The sequence below is a fragment of the Phyllostomus hastatus genome, unplaced genomic scaffold (assembly GCF_019186645.2).
Source record: "Phyllostomus hastatus isolate PE091 unplaced genomic scaffold, TTU_PhHast_1.1 phas_contig_40, whole genome shotgun sequence".
NCBI lineage: Eukaryota > Metazoa > Chordata > Mammalia > Chiroptera > Phyllostomidae > Phyllostomus > Phyllostomus hastatus.
In genome coordinates, this window is record NW_025333872.1 from 7,869,279 (window position 1) to 7,885,013 (window position 15,735).

Here is a 15,735-nt window from a genome sequence, read left to right on the forward strand (position 1 = left end):
GTAAGTGCAGCAGAGCAGACACAGTCAGTAATACTGTAATAACTATGTGTGGTGTCAGGTGGGTACTAGATTTATCGGGTGATAGCTTTCTAAGTTGTATCAATGTATAAATCACTATATTGATCACCTGAAACTAATATTTTATGTCAACTGTAACTAAAAAATTAAAAAGTACAAAAGAAGCAGAAGACAAAGATATGAAGCTCAATATAAATAAAATAGACAAATCTCTGGTGAAATGTCATTAAAAAAGGTATAAGACATGAAAAACAATTTTAGGAATAAAAAAAGGAGACATACTTCAGATAGAACAGAGATTAAAAAAATAGTCAAATAGTATGCCATAATATTTAAAGCTTTCAAGAAACATCCAGAAAAATTATTAAACAAAATTGACTTCACAAAGCGTGAGCTTTGCCACCCCCACCCCAATCAAGCACCGCTCTGGCTGCACTGTACTGGCTGGACGGCTCCTGCTAAGCCAGCTCCGCTGTAGTCTCCTTCCAGCCGCCGTCATGATCATCTACCTGGACCGCGTCAGCCACCAATGTGACGTTCTTTAGTATCTACAAGACCCGGGAGGTCGCAGAAGGGCTGTGCCTGGAGGTGGCAGGGAAGATGGTCAGTACAACAGAGGGTAACATTGACAACTCATTCCCTGGTGGAAATGCCCCCACTGAAGGCCCCCAGGGACAGTAATCACCAGCAATGACATTGTTGGGAACCATCATTTGTAGGAAACCAGCTTCACAAAAGAAGACTGTAAGTACATCAAAGGTACATGAAATCAATCAAAGGCAAACTTGAAAAACAGAGACCAGAAAGAGTAAAGCCTATTACGACAGGGGCTGCATAACAAATTAAGCGCATTTGTACTAATTTCAGAAACTACCAGTTCTTTATTGGTGAAAACATGAATCCAGATGGCATGGTTGCTCTGCTGGACAACTGTGAGGATGTTGTGACCCATATGTGATTTTCTTTAAGCATGGTTTAGAAATGGAAAAAAGTTAACAAACTTGGCAATATGGGCCTATCACCTGTCATCATAACCAGCTGCTGCTCTTCATCCACCCCCTAGGACGAGGACCAATAGGACTTGGACTCTTCATTTATTTTGACCTTGATTTATTTGGAGCAGAGTCATTGTTTTTAAGGAAAAAAAACGTGTCACATAGGTTGCCTAAAAATAAAATGCATTTAAACTAAAAAAATTTTGAGTCCTTAGTTAAAATGTTTTCATACAGAAAACAATAGACTCAGGCAGTTTTATAGGTGAGTTCTACGAAACTTTAAAGAAATAGATTATTTCAATCCACTATTTTTTTTAAGATTTTATTTGTATTTATTTTTGAGAGGGAAGGGAGGGAGAAAGAGAGAGAGAGAGAGAAACATCAATGTGCGGTTGCTGGGGGTCATGGCCTGCAACCCAGGCATGTACCCTGACTGGGAATCGAACCTGCGACACTTTGGTTCTCAGCCCGCGCTCAATCCACTGAGCTATGCCAGCCAGGGCTTCAATTCACTATTAATAAGTCATTTACAAGTTCAACATAGAAATAAAGAAAAATTTAAATGATATTCTCAATAGATGCAGAAAAATAATTTTCATATCTATTCAGATTAAAATTTTAACAAGTTAGGAATAAAAACAGTAAATATTATGCTCAATGACGAAGTGTTGGAAGCTTTCCTTTTCTGATCAGAAATGAGACAGAGATACCCAGAATTATTGTTTCCACTCATCATTTTTCTGCAGGTTCTAGCTGGTGCAGTGTAACAGGAAATAAGAAATACAAGGTATAGAAAGGGAGGAACCAAACTGTCTTTGTTCTCAGATGGTAGATGGGTTGTATCTAGAAAACACCAAAAACAGATGGACAAATTAAGAAGCCCTGACTGGCGTGGCTTAGTTGAGCATTCTCCCATAAAGCAAAGTCGCCGGTTCAATTCCCAGTCAGGGCACATGCCGGGGTTGCAGGTCAGGTCCCAGGTTGGGGGCCTGAGAGAGGTAACCCATTGATGTTTCTCTTTTTCCCTCTCTTCCCATCTTTCTAAAATTAAGTAAAATCTGAAAAAAGAAGGTAGTTTATGAAGTTGCAGGATCAATAAAATCAGTCGCTTTCAAACTCGTTGCAAAACAGAAATTGAAGGAAACCTTCAATTTGCCATGGCATCAAAAATTAGTAACAATAAAGTGAGCAAAAGTTGTGTGAGAAACTTATGTCCTAGACGAATGTGGAAACTGAGGCAAATAAATGAAGCCCAGGCTGGCCGTGCGGACCTGCTCAACTAACATATATGAACATCAAGTCTATGTGTTGGCTTGCAAGAAATGTTCCGGGTATTCCCTGTAGAATCCAGAGATGTAAGCCCCACGGAACTGGGAAGGACCAGAGCTGACAGGGAGGAGCAGAGCCCCCTCCCTGACCCCCACAAGAGAACTCCCTGTCTGAGCAGCAGCAGGTGGTCTCTGCCCAGGCTGAGTCTCTACGCTCCCTCCAAGACCTCACCTAGCTGTAGCTGGATCAGGGGTCTGCAAACCTTTTGAAATAGGTAAAACTAAATATTTTAGACTGTGCAAACTATGTGGTCTCTGTCACAACTATCAACCACACCATTACAGCATGAAAGCCATCAAAGACACGTAAACAAGTGAGTTTGAGTATGGCTGTGTTTTGGTGAAACTTCATGTACACAAATTCAAATTTTGTATTTTCTACGTGCCAAATATTACCTTTTAAAATTTTTTCCCAAACATTAAAAAAATATTAAAAACCCCATTCTAACCCATGAACCATACAAAACCAAGCAACAGGCTTTTCAGCTGCAGGCCACAGTCACTCTTGCTTCCTCTGACTGCCCCCCAGTATGGCAAAAGGCTGGGCCAGGTCGGGAATAACAGGTATCTTGGGAACATCAGGCATTGCAAGTGCTGTTGGGAATAGGCTTCTGGAGAACTAGGGGTTTTAAACCATCATTAATAATCTTCGGTGGCTTCTCTCATCCTTAGTTAGGGCTGGAATGTCTTAGGATGGCATTTGTGGCCCTCTGTGACTTGACCCCTGCCTGCCCTAAGGGTCACTTTCAGCTCTTCCTGCTTTCCTCAAAGTTTCCGGGACTACAGTCCCTCTGTCAGGGCTACAACTTGTCATGCTTTCTACACCGTGGCCTGGCTAGCCACAGCCCTGAGCCTGCTCCCTTCCCCAGGCTGAGCTGGAAAATCCCCTATCTTCTCCCACACTGCTATGATTCACACTTGGCCTGCTGTAGCCCTCAGTGGGCTGAGGACTCCGTCCTTTCAAAAAAAAAAAAGATTAGATTTTATTTTATTATTCAATTTTAGAGAGAGCAGAGGGGAGGAAGAAAGGGAGAGACATAGCAATGAGAAACATTGATCTGTTGCCTCTCACATGCGCCCTAACCGGGGATTGAACCCACAATCCAGACATGTGCCCTGACGGGTAATTGAACCAAGGACCTTTTGCTTTGCAGAATGACACCCCACCAACTGAGCCACACTGGTCAGGGCTCCCTGTCCTTCTTATGCATCTCTGCATCCCCAGGTGTGAAGGCTTCTTGGAAATCATCTTGGAAAGCTTCCAGAGAGAAGGTTAAATTTCTGTGCTGATGCAAGATGTAAGATTTTTCCATTAGGAAACCAGGGGAGTCTCTGGTCCTGACGCTGATCCACAGGAGCAATTCCTGCTCTGCTTTGGACTTGGGACCTGAGAAGGGGAACGGCATTCCCACTTCTCTGGAGCAGGAAGCAAGGGAGTTAGTGGAGCAAATGCTCTGAGCTGACCCACCCTGGGGCAATCACTGAAGCCTTTCTTTCCCAGTCCATAAAATGCACAGACTCGTGTTTACCTCTTCGAAGGCTGTGAGATACTGTGATTGCTTTGTGAACTCGGGTGTAGATTTTTAATTAGTTACACCCCTTCTGCCAGAGAGACAGAGAGGGTGTGCTGAGGGATGATGTTCCTAGTTTGAGATTTCGATCAGCAATGGAGCATGTTAGGGCCTTCCTGGCACCAGCACCATGCCTCTTCCCCTTACATGGGTAAGGAGAGGAGAAATTGGGGTGATTGTGGCAGAGGTGATGAGGTCTGGAATGTGGGACAAGGAAAGCAAGTGTCCTTTGTTCACTGGAATTCAACACAGGAACAAAGAAAATATGAAGAAAGGAAGACTAGGCACCAAGGCTAGTGAAGAACCGTGGGTGGTGGTAGGGGGAACCCATTCTCAGCATTCCAGGATCGCACAAACTGGGCTGGGAAGGGAATTTGATGAACATCTACGGAGCAGGGAGTGGGCATTCTCTCCTGGCTTGAAGAACCTGGAGGCACGTGGCCTCTTGCAGCTCGTTTGGTAAGCACACCGCCTGGGGACCTCCACGCCACAGCTGAAGAAATCAAGTTGGTTCTGGTGTCCTGAAGCCAACAGTCTACAGCCGGCCTCTTCATGAGGCCTCCAAGAGGTCCTGCCAACCCTCCTCTGCAGCTGCAGAGAGAAGAGGGCTAAAAGAAGAAACCAGACTGATAAACAGCTCTACGTGCTCATGTTGATAGGTTGCATGTCTGCGTTCCACACACGTGGGCACCTGCAGAGGCTGGGGAGGGTCTCTTGAGTAGCACTCCATTCCCCTTCTCGGTTCGTTGAAGGCGGCGCGGGCAGACCCGGGTGCTGTGTGATTGATAGAGAAGAAGGGGTCAATCAATTGTTACCTTTACAGTCCATCCCACTCCCGAGGCAGTGTCAGGCTAGTTGGGCCCGGCGGGTGGCGAAGAGGGTCCAGCAAGCGATTTCCTAGAGTACAGAGGATTGGGGACGCACAGTCACCACCGCTGGGAACCGGGCAGAACTGTGATGAGACGCAGTCTCCGCAGCCCACGCCGCAGCGGGCGGGGAAAAGCCTCTGTGAAGGGGGCGGACGCGGCGGGGCGGGGCGGGGCGGGGCGGGGCGGGTGCGCAATCTCCGTGTCAGGCTTGGAAACTGCTGGAAGTAATCGCAGTACAGCCGCCATCGCTCCTTCCGCCGCACGCAGACAAAGAGTCCACCCCCGCCCCCACCCCGCCAGCCTAGGCCGGTTGTCCCTCACCCCCAGCTGAAGCCACGCCCTGCGGCTAAACGGTGGCCCTTCTTCCAGCCTACCAGGCCGGGATATGGGGGTTGGCCGTAGTTGCACCTGGAATTCTGCAACGTCCCCAGAGAAAACAAAACAAAACAAAACAAAAACCCTTACCCTTACCGGGGAGTATGAATGTGTAGGGCAGATTCCAGGAGGAAAGTCAAGCTTGGGGGGGAAGGTCACAGTGATTGGCCGCCTCCCACTTCCCATTTTTAGGTGTCCGTCGAGGCTGGCACAAATGGGTGGAAGCGCCTGACTCACAGGTGTCTAGAGCCATCAGCGAGATCCTCCCTTCTAGATCCACCACTAGGTCATCTGAGCATTCCCAATTCCTAGTTAGGGTGGGGTCTTGCCTTGGAAGTGCGGCGATAGAACCACCTAAAGGAGTGTAGAGAGTCAGGTCGACCCCTCCCGCTCTTCAAAACCTCCTTATCTATTTGGGCCATTACGTCAAGGTGGGCGGGCGGCGGCAGGTGCGAGGCTGACAGACATCCTCCTTTAAGGCGGAGGGATTCGTGGGCGGGCAGCTGAGTGTGCTTCGCCCTATATAGGACGGCAGGGTGCACACAATCCTTCTCTTGAGTCAACCCCACGCACGCGGTTTGCGGTGTGTGAGCCAAAAATAGTCCCTGCTTGCTAGTGCTTGCATCTCTTCACTCTCGAGGTAAGGCCACGGCCCTTTTTTAAATGCTTTTGTCTTGAGTGTCCTTTCGAGTCGCTTTCGTTTCTTTTCAAAGCCCAGATTTTGTTGGGCCAGATGGCCTTTCTTGGGCCGGGCGGGGAGGGGGGAGTGGGCTCTAGATTGTAGCTCGCTTTTAGTAATGTGTTTAGGCGGCACGGGTTTCTCCAAGCGACTAATCTTGGCCGAGGTGGGCCGTGGAGTGGACTTGGGCTAGTAGTGGGCGTTGCACGTGGTGGCAGCGCCGGCCTGGAACGCTGCCATCTTTGCCCCTTCATTTCCGGACGCGGCTACGGGTGGCTGGAGGATCCGCAGGAGTGGTGGGTGGTAGGTGTGCTACTCGGAGTGACTCAGCACAGCCTGGTATGGCCTGGCTTTGCCACATTTCTTTATGGGACGCATCTTTCAAATATGAGGGGCCGCGGCTAGGAAAGCTTTAGATCTCCACTGGCCCATCATGCATGTAGATCTTCCTTTCATCTGTTTGGAGGAGGAGAGGAGGGGGCAGGCACGGGAATGTTAATTTTGGTTTCCTTCCTTCCCCCACTCTCTTCCCGAGAGCTGAGATTGTTCTGGAAGCTTCTGGAGCCCAGCGCGCCCCGCCCAGGTGCCCGGATGCTGGGACGCAGGGAGGCTGCGCGGTGGCGCCCCCTCCTCGCGTGTTTCTGGCTGACCGTTGTCCTGCTGTGAGAGGAGGGTCGGCCTGTTGGACCAAGGCCACCATCTTAGTTGTGTTTGGTTTGGCCCTATACTTTATAGTCACGTGTGCTGAGGGATCACGATTGAGCTTTTGGTTTCATTGGTCTTTTTGTTTTAATGGACACCCAGACTGGTATCCCACAGATACCTCAGAGGTTATCCTCCCTTACCAGGTCAGGCAGCACCTGCCTAATGAGGGAGCAGTTTCAGATTATTGACATGTAACGTGAAACTATTGATCTTGGGTTTTTTTCCCTTCACTTGGTACCAAAACAGGTAACATAAGTGTAGTCAGTGATTTCTCACTTTAAATATCTGTGGATTACGTGGGATTGTTATTTGAGATAACATAGGTTGGGGCTACTATTTCGCATTTCTAAGAAGCTGCTAGGAGATGCTGAAGCTTTTGGTCCATGGACCGCTTAGTTTGGCCTCCAAAAACCCTGACCTTGTATTTTGTTGAAGGCCATGTTGCCTTTCTGCCCACTCAATTGGTTTCCAATTGGTTTCAAGCCTACAGCTTGAAATCTTTGAAGAAAGGGCTCTTTAGTCTCTTCGAAATGGGTAGTATTCAGCTCAAAGCAGTTCGAACTAAACTTTTTCATGTCTTCATTATGATTGCAGTGAACTTGAGTAGTCTTAAATTCAGGCCATCTTGTTTCACTGTTCTTATTTTAGATGCCTGAGGAAGTGCACCATGGAGAGGAGGAGGTGGAGACTTTTGCCTTCCAGGCAGAAATTGCCCAACTCATGTCTCTCATCATCAATACCTTCTACTCTAACAAGGAAATTTTCCTTCGGGAGTTGATCAGTAATGCTTCTGATGTGAGTATTCTGCGGATCTTCATGGGTGGTGGTGTTTGCTTTATTTTGGATTTTGTGGGGTCAACTATTGAAGGGGGATAAACCTGGCATTTAAAAAAAGCTTGTCTTGGCCTGTGTGGATAGATAGAATATTGTGGGCAGTTGTATATGGTTCTTAAACCTTGAGTTAAGGGGTTATCAGATTTGAGGCTGTTTGGGAGTAAATAGCAAAAAAAGTTTTCTTTGGGTGAAGAGTTGGGCTTTAAGAAAGAATTGTACAAATGATAATTTGTGTTTTTAGGCCTTGGACAAGATACGCTATGAGAGCCTGACTGACCCTTCCAAGTTGGACAGTGGTAAAGAACTGAAGATTGACATCATCCCCAATCCCCAGGAACGCACTTTGACTCTGGTAGACACAGGCATTGGCATGACCAAAGCTGATCTCGTAAATAATTTGGGAACCATTGCTAAGTCTGGTACAAAAGCATTTATGGAGGCTCTTCAGGTAAATGGTCTTTCAGCTAGGCACACCATTTATCCATGTTCTTTGACTTTCTATTTTTTCAGAACTTTGACCTTTTTTTGTATGTGTGTGTGTGGCAGGCTGGTGCAGACATCTCCATGATTGGACAGTTTGGTGTTGGCTTTTATTCTGCCTACCTGGTGGCAGAGAAAGTAGTAGTGATCACAAAGCACAATGATGATGAGCAGTATGCCTGGGAGTCTTCTGCTGGGGGTTCCTTCACTGTGCGAGCTGACCATGGTAGGCTGGCTTTCCTGTAAAGGTGTCGGGGTTTGAATTCTGGGGAAACCTGAAATAGATATCTTGAGTAGTTTATCTGTAAACCAGTTACCTTTCACTACAGCTCTGCTTTAGTTTCATTTCCTTACACTACGTTGTGAGTGCCTTTATTTATTCATTTATTTATTAGGTGAGCCCATTGGCCGAGGCACCAAAGTGATCCTTCACCTTAAAGAAGACCAGACAGAGTACTTAGAGGAAAGGCGGGTCAAAGAAGTGGTGAAGAAGCACTCACAGTTCATTGGTTATCCCATTACCCTTTATGTGAGTATGGACTGGAAACCCTCACATGAATGGTATCTGCTTCTCTGGAGAATTGCATGGTTCTTGTTTTTTTTTTTTTTCCTTTTCCCTGGTGTTCTGTACTCTGAAACTGTTGTCTTTGGTACTTTCAGTTGGAGAAGGAACGGGAGAAAGAAATCAGTGATGATGAAGCAGAGGAAGAGAAGGGGGAGAAAGAAGAGGAAGATAAAGATGATGAGGAGAAACCCAAGATTGAAGATGTAGGCTCAGATGAGGAGGATGATAGTGCTAAGGATAAGAAAAAGAAAACAAAGAAGATTAAGGAGAAATATATCGATCATGAAGAACTGAACAAGACTAAGCCTATTTGGACCAGAAACCCTGATGACATCACCCAGGAGGAATATGGAGAGTTCTATAAGAGCCTTACCAATGACTGGGAAGACCACTTGGCAGTCAAGGTGAGAAAGCCTGTATGGTGGCTCAATGAGGAGCAGGTGGAAGGGCGTTGATGGTATTAGATGCAACTTGCACAACTGGTTGGTAGCTGGGAACTGTGAGAGCTATGTAGCCACATGAGTTTAAGGGTGGAGAAATAACATCCTTCCCAGTGACCTCACTTTGTGTGTATGGTAGCCTACCTCATGCTGGGTTCAGACTTGACTATTCTCATTGGCCCAAGGGTTATATACAGTCTGTAGCATTCTAGATCATTCTGGATATTAGGGATTAATTTTCTCAACAGCTGCCCTATACAGTGCTCATTCTGTGGTGCTTAGGGAGGATCTTTGTTTCAAACAGTTTAATAATTTGGTGATGGGTCCAGAAGTTATGCATAACCTTGACGTGTGTTGTTGGCTTCTCTTGAATTTCAGCATTTCTCTGTAGAAGGGCAGTTGGAATTCAGGGCATTGCTATTCATTCCTCGTCGAGCTCCTTTTGACCTCTTTGAGAACAAGAAGAAGAAGAACAACATCAAACTGTACGTCCGCCGTGTGTTCATCATGGACAGCTGTGATGAATTGATACCCGAGTACCTCAGTGAGTATTCTCTTGGCCTAATGTTACTTAGCTGGGTAAAGGTTTGTGAGGCTTTAAGCATTCTCAGGGGAACTGAAGTCGTTTCTTACATAAGGATTCTCTGCAACATAGCCAGTGAAGATTCAGTGGAAAAAATTATTTTGCTGAATCTAGATGAACCACCTCATCTACCTGTTGTTTTAACTGAGCTTTCTTCCGTGTGTGACTGCAGACTTCATCCGTGGTGTGGTTGACTCTGAGGACCTGCCCCTGAACATCTCCCGAGAGATGCTCCAGCAGAGCAAAATCCTGAAGGTCATCCGCAAAAATATTGTGAAGAAGTGCCTTGAGCTCTTCTCTGAGCTGGCGGAAGACAAGGAGAACTATAAGAAATTCTATGAGGCATTTTCTAAAAACCTAAAGGTAAGGAGGCAGCAAATGCACTTTCTTTATGATTACGATGGTTTTTTAATTATTATTATTATTATTATTATTATTAATTATTCACAATAGAGGGTAAGAGGTTATTTCTAAGTGAGATTGGTTTTTTTTCCCCCACCCTTAAAGCTTGGAATCCATGAGGACTCGACTAATCGGCGACGCCTTTCTGAGCTTCTGCGCTATCACACCTCCCAGTCTGGGGATGAAATGACTTCTCTTTCAGAATATGTCTCTCGCATGAAGGAGACCCAGAAGTCCATCTATTACATCACTGGTGCGTTGGAGCCTGGGTCTGATTAAAGCCTCTCCTTAGAGGTGTAAGGATTGGAGGGACATTCAGGGATGCCTGGGAACTGGTGGTATGAAGCTTTTTGGTCTGAATTCAGTAATAATCCTACAGGTGAGAGCAAAGAGCAAGTTGCCAACTCTGCTTTTGTGGAGCGAGTGCGGAAACGGGGCTTTGAGGTAGTGTATATGACGGAGCCCATCGATGAGTACTGTGTACAGCAGCTCAAGGAGTTTGATGGGAAGAGCTTGGTCTCAGTTACCAAGGAGGGCCTGGAGCTACCTGAGGATGAAGAGGAGAAGAAGAAGATGGAAGAGAGCAAGGCCAAGTTTGAGAATCTCTGCAAACTCATGAAAGAGATCTTGGATAAGAAGGTGGAGAAGGTAAGCAATTCTTAGAATGATCTGTTTTGTAACAGATGCCTCCAGGACTGTTCCCCTTAGAACCTGGTGTTGTTACACAAAGTAATTTTAAGCAACCTAATTTAAGATCTAATTGACCTCTTGCTCTCTTAAGCAGGCAAGTTTAAGGTTGCTATATCTAAAATTTGGCAAAGGTTAGGCAATTATTTTGAGAACAGAACTTAAAATACCCTTTTACCTTCAAGTGGCAAGCTGGTTTAATACAAACTTAAGGTTTTTGTGATTGTCTACAGGTGACAATCTCCAATAGGCTCGTGTCTTCACCCTGCTGTATTGTGACTAGCACTTACGGCTGGACGGCTAATATGGAGCGTATCATGAAAGCCCAGGCACTTCGTGATAACTCTACAATGGGCTACATGATGGCCAAAAAGCACCTGGAGATCAACCCTGACCACCCCATTGTGGAGACTCTGCGGCAGAAGGCAGAGGCAGATAGGAATGACAAGGCTGTTAAGGACCTTGTGGTGTTGCTGTTTGAAACTGCGCTGCTGTCTTCTGGCTTCTCACTCGAGGATCCCCAGACCCACTCCAACCGCATCTATCGCATGATCAAGCTGGGCCTAGGTGAGCACCCTTGCCAACCCGAGTGCTGCAAGGGGTTGGGGAACTGGTCTTGTGGGGATGGGTATGACTTGGGTCAAACCTCTCGTGATACTTTTTTCCACTTTTAGGAATTGATGAAGATGAAGTGACAACAGAAGAACCCAGTGCTGCTGTTCCTGATGAGATCCCCCCCCTTGAGGGTGATGAGGATGCCTCTCGCATGGAAGAAGTTGATTAGGGGTTTCTACCTGCAGACCTTGTGTTCTCTGTGTAGTGTCTTCATGGCTTCCCCAGCAGCCCTGAGTGGCCTGAGCCCATCTGGTTTCCTCTGTTTAGTGGGTTTTTTTCCTCCTGTCTTTGCCTAAAGCAGGTTAGGAGGGCCTCAAGCCTTCCCTTCTCATTTGACATTGGGTTTGAATGCTGTTGTGTATTTTTATTTTATTCTGAAATTAAAGTATGCAAAATAAAGATGTAGTTTTATATAGTTTTGCTCTCACAAGGTGGGTAGAATTCTGCCTTTAGAGTCCCCTTAGATACTCAGCAGTCTCACCAGAGACAGCACATCAGTAGCAGTTGAAATCATACAACACTGACTAGAGAACTACCGTGTTGACACCATTTCAGTTTCTATAAAGCATGTACTTGTCAACCAAAGCACAGGACCCAAGCCTATTGTAGCAATTTAATAAAATAAAATTATGAGCACAAAGTTACATTTCCAAAGTACCAAAACCTGCAACTGGCTCATGGAGCAGAGCCTGGGGATCCAGGAGCACAGGTGTTTGCTGGGTAGGGCTCTCCCATCCCTTTCCCCTAGCACAGCACCATCTTTCATTTATCCTAGGAAAGCAGCATACTGCCTACAGCCACCAAAGTAATGCAGGTCTGGGAGGGAAGTCTAAAAGGGTGGGTATTTAGGGCAGAGAACAAGCACAGATGAGTTTGGTAGCAGTGCCAACAGGGGCAAGACCAGGGAACTTCAGGGGGGTAATGCTGAAGATACCTCTACCCTGGGGTTCAAGAATCCTGCCTACTAGAGAAGACTGGTGACTTAAGGCAAAAGGGAAGACTGCTTCCTGGTCTCTGTATCCTTAACTGCAGAGCTGGTTTGCGATACAGAGGAAATACCTGCACTGGCTGCCTCTGATAAGTTACGGCAGAAGTGGAAAAACGGTATGGTAAAGTACAATTAAAGGGTCCTACTTCACTTTGCCCCTCAGATCCCTCAAACCTTCTGCACAGGGGACTCGATGGGCACAGCCTTCTTTCCCCGTTGCTTTAAACGGCCCCGGGCATAGACTCTGAGCAGGAGGGCAGCAAAGACCACAGCCACCCCCAGCCCACCCACTACAGTGATGGTGTGGCCATAGAGGAGGCAGGAAAGAAGAATGGCAAAGGCTTGGCGGAGGGTCATGATGATGGTGAAGACTGCAGCCCCAAACTGTCCAATGGTGTAGAAGATGAAGAGCTGGCCACATGCAGAGCAGATGGAGAGCAGCAGGGCATGTGCAGCAAACTCGCTGTGTCTCCCCATAAAGCGGGTCCCCTCCAGGAGGGCCCCCTGCTCTAGCAGGGAGCCCACTGTGAAGAGGCAGGAGAAGAAGTTGACCCCAAACATCATCTGCACTGAGGACATCTTATAGGCGAACAGGGCATCCTGCCAGTTTGAGGTGAAGCTGTCAAAGGCAATGTAGCCTGCCAACAGTATCAGGCCTGAGAGTGTGGTGGCTGGGGAGCTTCGGGGCTCTGGTCCACTGGACAGCAGAAACATGCTGACCCCAATGGAGATGAGGCCAGCTGTCAGGTATTCCCAGTGTTCATAGCTGCGCCGAGACACCAACTTTCCCATCAGCATGACAGGGATCACCTTAGAGGCCTTGGCCAGCACCTGGGTGGGGAAGCTGACAAACTTGAGAGCTTCATACTGGCACCAGCTGCTAAGTACATTTGACAGGCTGGCGAAGGAGTATCGATACATGGGTGCCCCATGTCGGGGCTGTTTGCAGAGAAGGCAGTAGAGGCCAGCCACGATCAGGGCCAGCACTCGGTTCATTAGCACCAGGAACTGAGAGTCCGTGAAGCGCTCACCTGCCCACGTGGCTGTAGCTCCATAGCTCCGGGTCATCACTCTTTCCTGAAGCACTCCCCAAGTCAGGTAAGATGCCTGGGTGGGGGGGAGGGTAGAAACAGAGAAGATAAAAGGAAAAGGCTGGCAAGAAAGGATCTCAACAACCTCCCTCTCCCAGAATGCTGTTTAAATGACAGCATACATGTTTTGGTTTCTCTGTAGTAACCAAAAGTTTCCCATTCCCTCTCAAGCCTGGATTCATCTTGTAGGGAATCAAGTGTGTGTGATGTGAAACGCAAGTGCCTTAGAACCGCCCAGACCCCATCTGTCCCCACAGTAGGGCTGGTCAGGGCTGACTGCATCCCAAGTATTTTTCTATCTATTCCCAACCAATTCAGTCCAATGGTGTAGAAGATGAAGAGCTGGCCACATAGGCAAGAGTACTTAGAGAAGATCGGACACCTCTCAGTTTAACATGTTCTATGTGGTAGACCTAGTAGCGTCTACTCAAAAATGCCATGAGGTCAACATATTTGTCCCCTCTCACGTACAGTGTGGGGGAAGCCTGAATGGCTTCCCCAAACTTTTTTCAGTGGGTTCACAGTGTATGACACACATCATTGCAGGGAACAGTGTAATACAGCACAGTAGAAAACACAAAAAAGGAGAGAAAGGAAGAAAAATGATTTTTCCTCCAGCCACTTCTAAGAAGATGGAGGTACAGTCTGGACACAAAACACACCAACCAGCACCTTGACAGTCAAGCGGACCCGGACCCAGCCCAAGAACAGGAGCAGAGCCTGCCTGCCTGCCTGCCTACCTACCTGGAGTCCCACCGCACAGAAGAGCAGCTTCAGGGCCTGCCAAGTGGGAGTGGTCTCTGCTGGCTCTGTCCGGGAAGCCAGGGGGACCTCATCGGAGGCCTTGGGCTCATTGCCAAACACACAAGCTTTCACCAGAGGGAAGCAGAGACCCCTGCCTGAAGAAGGCACACAAGGTCAAGCCCCAGTCTTCTTCCTAGCACCTCATCATCTTTTCCAGAGCAGCCAGCTTGCCCTGTGGTTGGGCCTGCTGCCCTGCCGCCCTCCCTCCCTCCCTCTCTTTCCAAGCCACATCCCCGTTTGGACGGCTGGCCAACACCTAATACGGACCTAGCACACTTCCCCACCCTTTCCCCACACACCTGTCTCCAGGTAGTTCCTCCTCTTGAAGTACTGCACCAGCAAGTAGCCAGGTACCATAAAGCTGGCATAGCCAGCAGCATTCACCAAAAAGCGGAAGAACCATAGTTGGGTCCATGACTCCGGAGGGGCTTCGGGGGTATCCCCACCTGCGCCCAGGGAGGGGAGCGCAACCAGCACCACCACTGCCCACCACCTGCGGGGACAGCGGACATAAGGTTCATCATCCACTGGGTCCTGCAGAGGTGACCACACTAAAGAAAGGCCCGGAGTCACCTCCCCACCCCCCTCTGCTGCAGCCCAGCCGGGACAAAGAGCCTCTCTCTCCTTGGGGGGCCGGCGCCTCCATGCCAGGCTTCCTCCCTCCCCGGGGACAGACCCGCCCCTCCGGCCACACAGGTTTCCTCTGTTCCCTCTAGCGCCCGCCGGCTGCTCCGGCCAGAGGCGGTGCCCCTTCCTTCCCCCCGCCCTCCAGGTTCTTGGGGCGCCGGGGTTCCCCAACTCCTCCGCCGGACATTAAGTGCCCCGAAAAGCACAAATCCACGCCGCGCTCCCGCCTCCGCCTGCCCTGCCAGCTCCGCGTAGTGCTCGGTGGGCCCACCACTCAGCAGCTGGGACCCAACCTGGCCCACCCGGCTGAGGAGCGGCAGTCACGTGGTGGCTGAGCTCGGTCACGTGGACTCGCCACCCCGGAGCCCCCCACCTGGCAACCATGGTCCGGGCTGCGTGGGGCGGAGGGGGGCCGGGGAATGCGAGACCCCGGGCCGCGCGTTCCCTCCGCTCCCGCCGTCGCCTCCAGAAGCTGCCAGCGAGCCAGCGGCTAGCGGAAGTGCCGCGATCTTCCCGCCTCCCTCCCTGCCCGCGGCCGCCCCTCCACCCCTCGCCTCGACCACGCAGCGCCCCGGGCCGCAGCGCCCCCGCGCGGCCCGGAGGGAGACGCGGCTCGCTACCCGGGGGTTTGCTGCCCTGGGCGCGGAGTTGGGGAGCCCCAAGCCCCACGCCACCCACTGCTTCTCAACGCCAATAGGTCTGACGGGGAGGTACTGCCATCTTAGGGGCAGGGACATTGAGGTTCGGACCCAAGCACTTCCCCTTGTTTTCGGACGGAAAGATGTCTCCCTTTTTTGGCTTGGACAGCAATTCTGTACCCCCATTCACCATGACCTTCAAGGCTCTTGCGTGATCTGACCCTAGTCTTCCTCACCCACTCACCCATCATCTGTAGAACCCCACTGGCCTGTTCTCAGTTCCCCTAATTCGCCTCTCCCCATCCCTTACTCATCCTTATGTTCAAGTTGAAACGACACTCAGAGGCCTCTCCTGACCACCCAAAGTATGGCCCTCCACCCACCCCATTGTTCTTCCTGCTGCTTCTTTTTCCTTCACAGCATCCATTGCAACTTGTAATT

The 15,735-nt window shown here is 48.9% G+C and overlaps 2 protein-coding genes and 1 pseudogene across 6 annotated transcripts; 2 read left to right on the forward strand and 1 right to left on the reverse strand.

Moving 5' to 3' along the window:
• The first annotated feature begins 337 nt into the window (after positions 1-337).
• Positions 338-1,044, forward strand: LOC123822045 (annotated as a pseudogene).
• A 4,605-nt stretch (positions 1,045-5,649) lies between these two features.
• On the forward strand, positions 5,650-11,545 carry HSP90AB1 (heat shock protein 90 alpha family class B member 1). The gene is made up of 12 exons (XM_045842703.1): positions 5,650-5,796; positions 7,189-7,335; positions 7,616-7,822; positions 7,921-8,080; positions 8,250-8,383; positions 8,515-8,823; positions 9,238-9,403; positions 9,615-9,805; positions 9,950-10,097; positions 10,224-10,492; positions 10,765-11,098; positions 11,206-11,545. Exons 2-12 carry the CDS (start codon positions 7,189-7,191, stop codon positions 11,313-11,315), a joined length of 2,175 nt encoding a protein of 724 aa, XP_045698659.1. The 5' UTR covers positions 5,650-5,796; the 3' UTR covers positions 11,316-11,545.
• A 200-nt stretch (positions 11,546-11,745) lies between these two features.
• SLC35B2 (solute carrier family 35 member B2) lies at positions 11,746-15,182 on the reverse strand. 5 transcript variants are annotated; one of them, XM_045842704.1, is made up of 4 exons: positions 15,030-15,182; positions 14,329-14,522; positions 13,970-14,124; positions 11,746-13,241 (listed from the first exon to the last, which is right to left on the reverse strand). In XM_045842704.1, exons 1-4 carry the CDS (start codon positions 15,038-15,040, stop codon positions 12,303-12,305), a joined length of 1,299 nt encoding a protein of 432 aa, XP_045698660.1. In that variant the 5' UTR covers positions 15,041-15,182; the 3' UTR covers positions 11,746-12,302. The 5 variants fall into 5 exon arrangements, with proteins under 5 accessions (XP_045698660.1, XP_045698663.1, XP_045698662.1 ...); XM_045842707.1 differs by having other exon boundaries at positions 14,959-15,140; XM_045842706.1 differs by having other exon boundaries at positions 14,950-15,140.
• Positions 15,183-15,735: the final 553 nt, after the last annotated feature.

Bases quoted from the DNA above. Each gene is read 5' to 3' on its own strand.
- HSP90AB1 (XM_045842703.1), top strand. From the start codon at position 7,189: ATGCCTGAGGAAGTGCACCATGGAGAGGAGGAGGTGGAGACTTTTGCC. The intron at 10,098-10,223 runs GTGCGTTGGAGC...ATAATCCTACAG, and splicing joins GTCCATCTATTACATCACTG to GTGAGAGCAAAGAGCAAGTT. The intron at 11,099-11,205 runs GTGAGCACCCTT...TTCCACTTTTAG, and splicing joins CATGATCAAGCTGGGCCTAG to GAATTGATGAAGATGAAGTG.
- SLC35B2 (XM_045842704.1), bottom strand. The intron at 14,125-14,328 runs GTGTGTGGGGAA...TGCCTTCTTCAG, and splicing joins GAGGAACTACCTGGAGACAG to GCAGGGGTCTCTGCTTCCCT. The intron at 13,242-13,969 runs GTAGGTAGGCAG...CCCCCCACCCAG, and splicing joins TCTGTGCGGTGGGACTCCAG to GCATCTTACCTGACTTGGGG.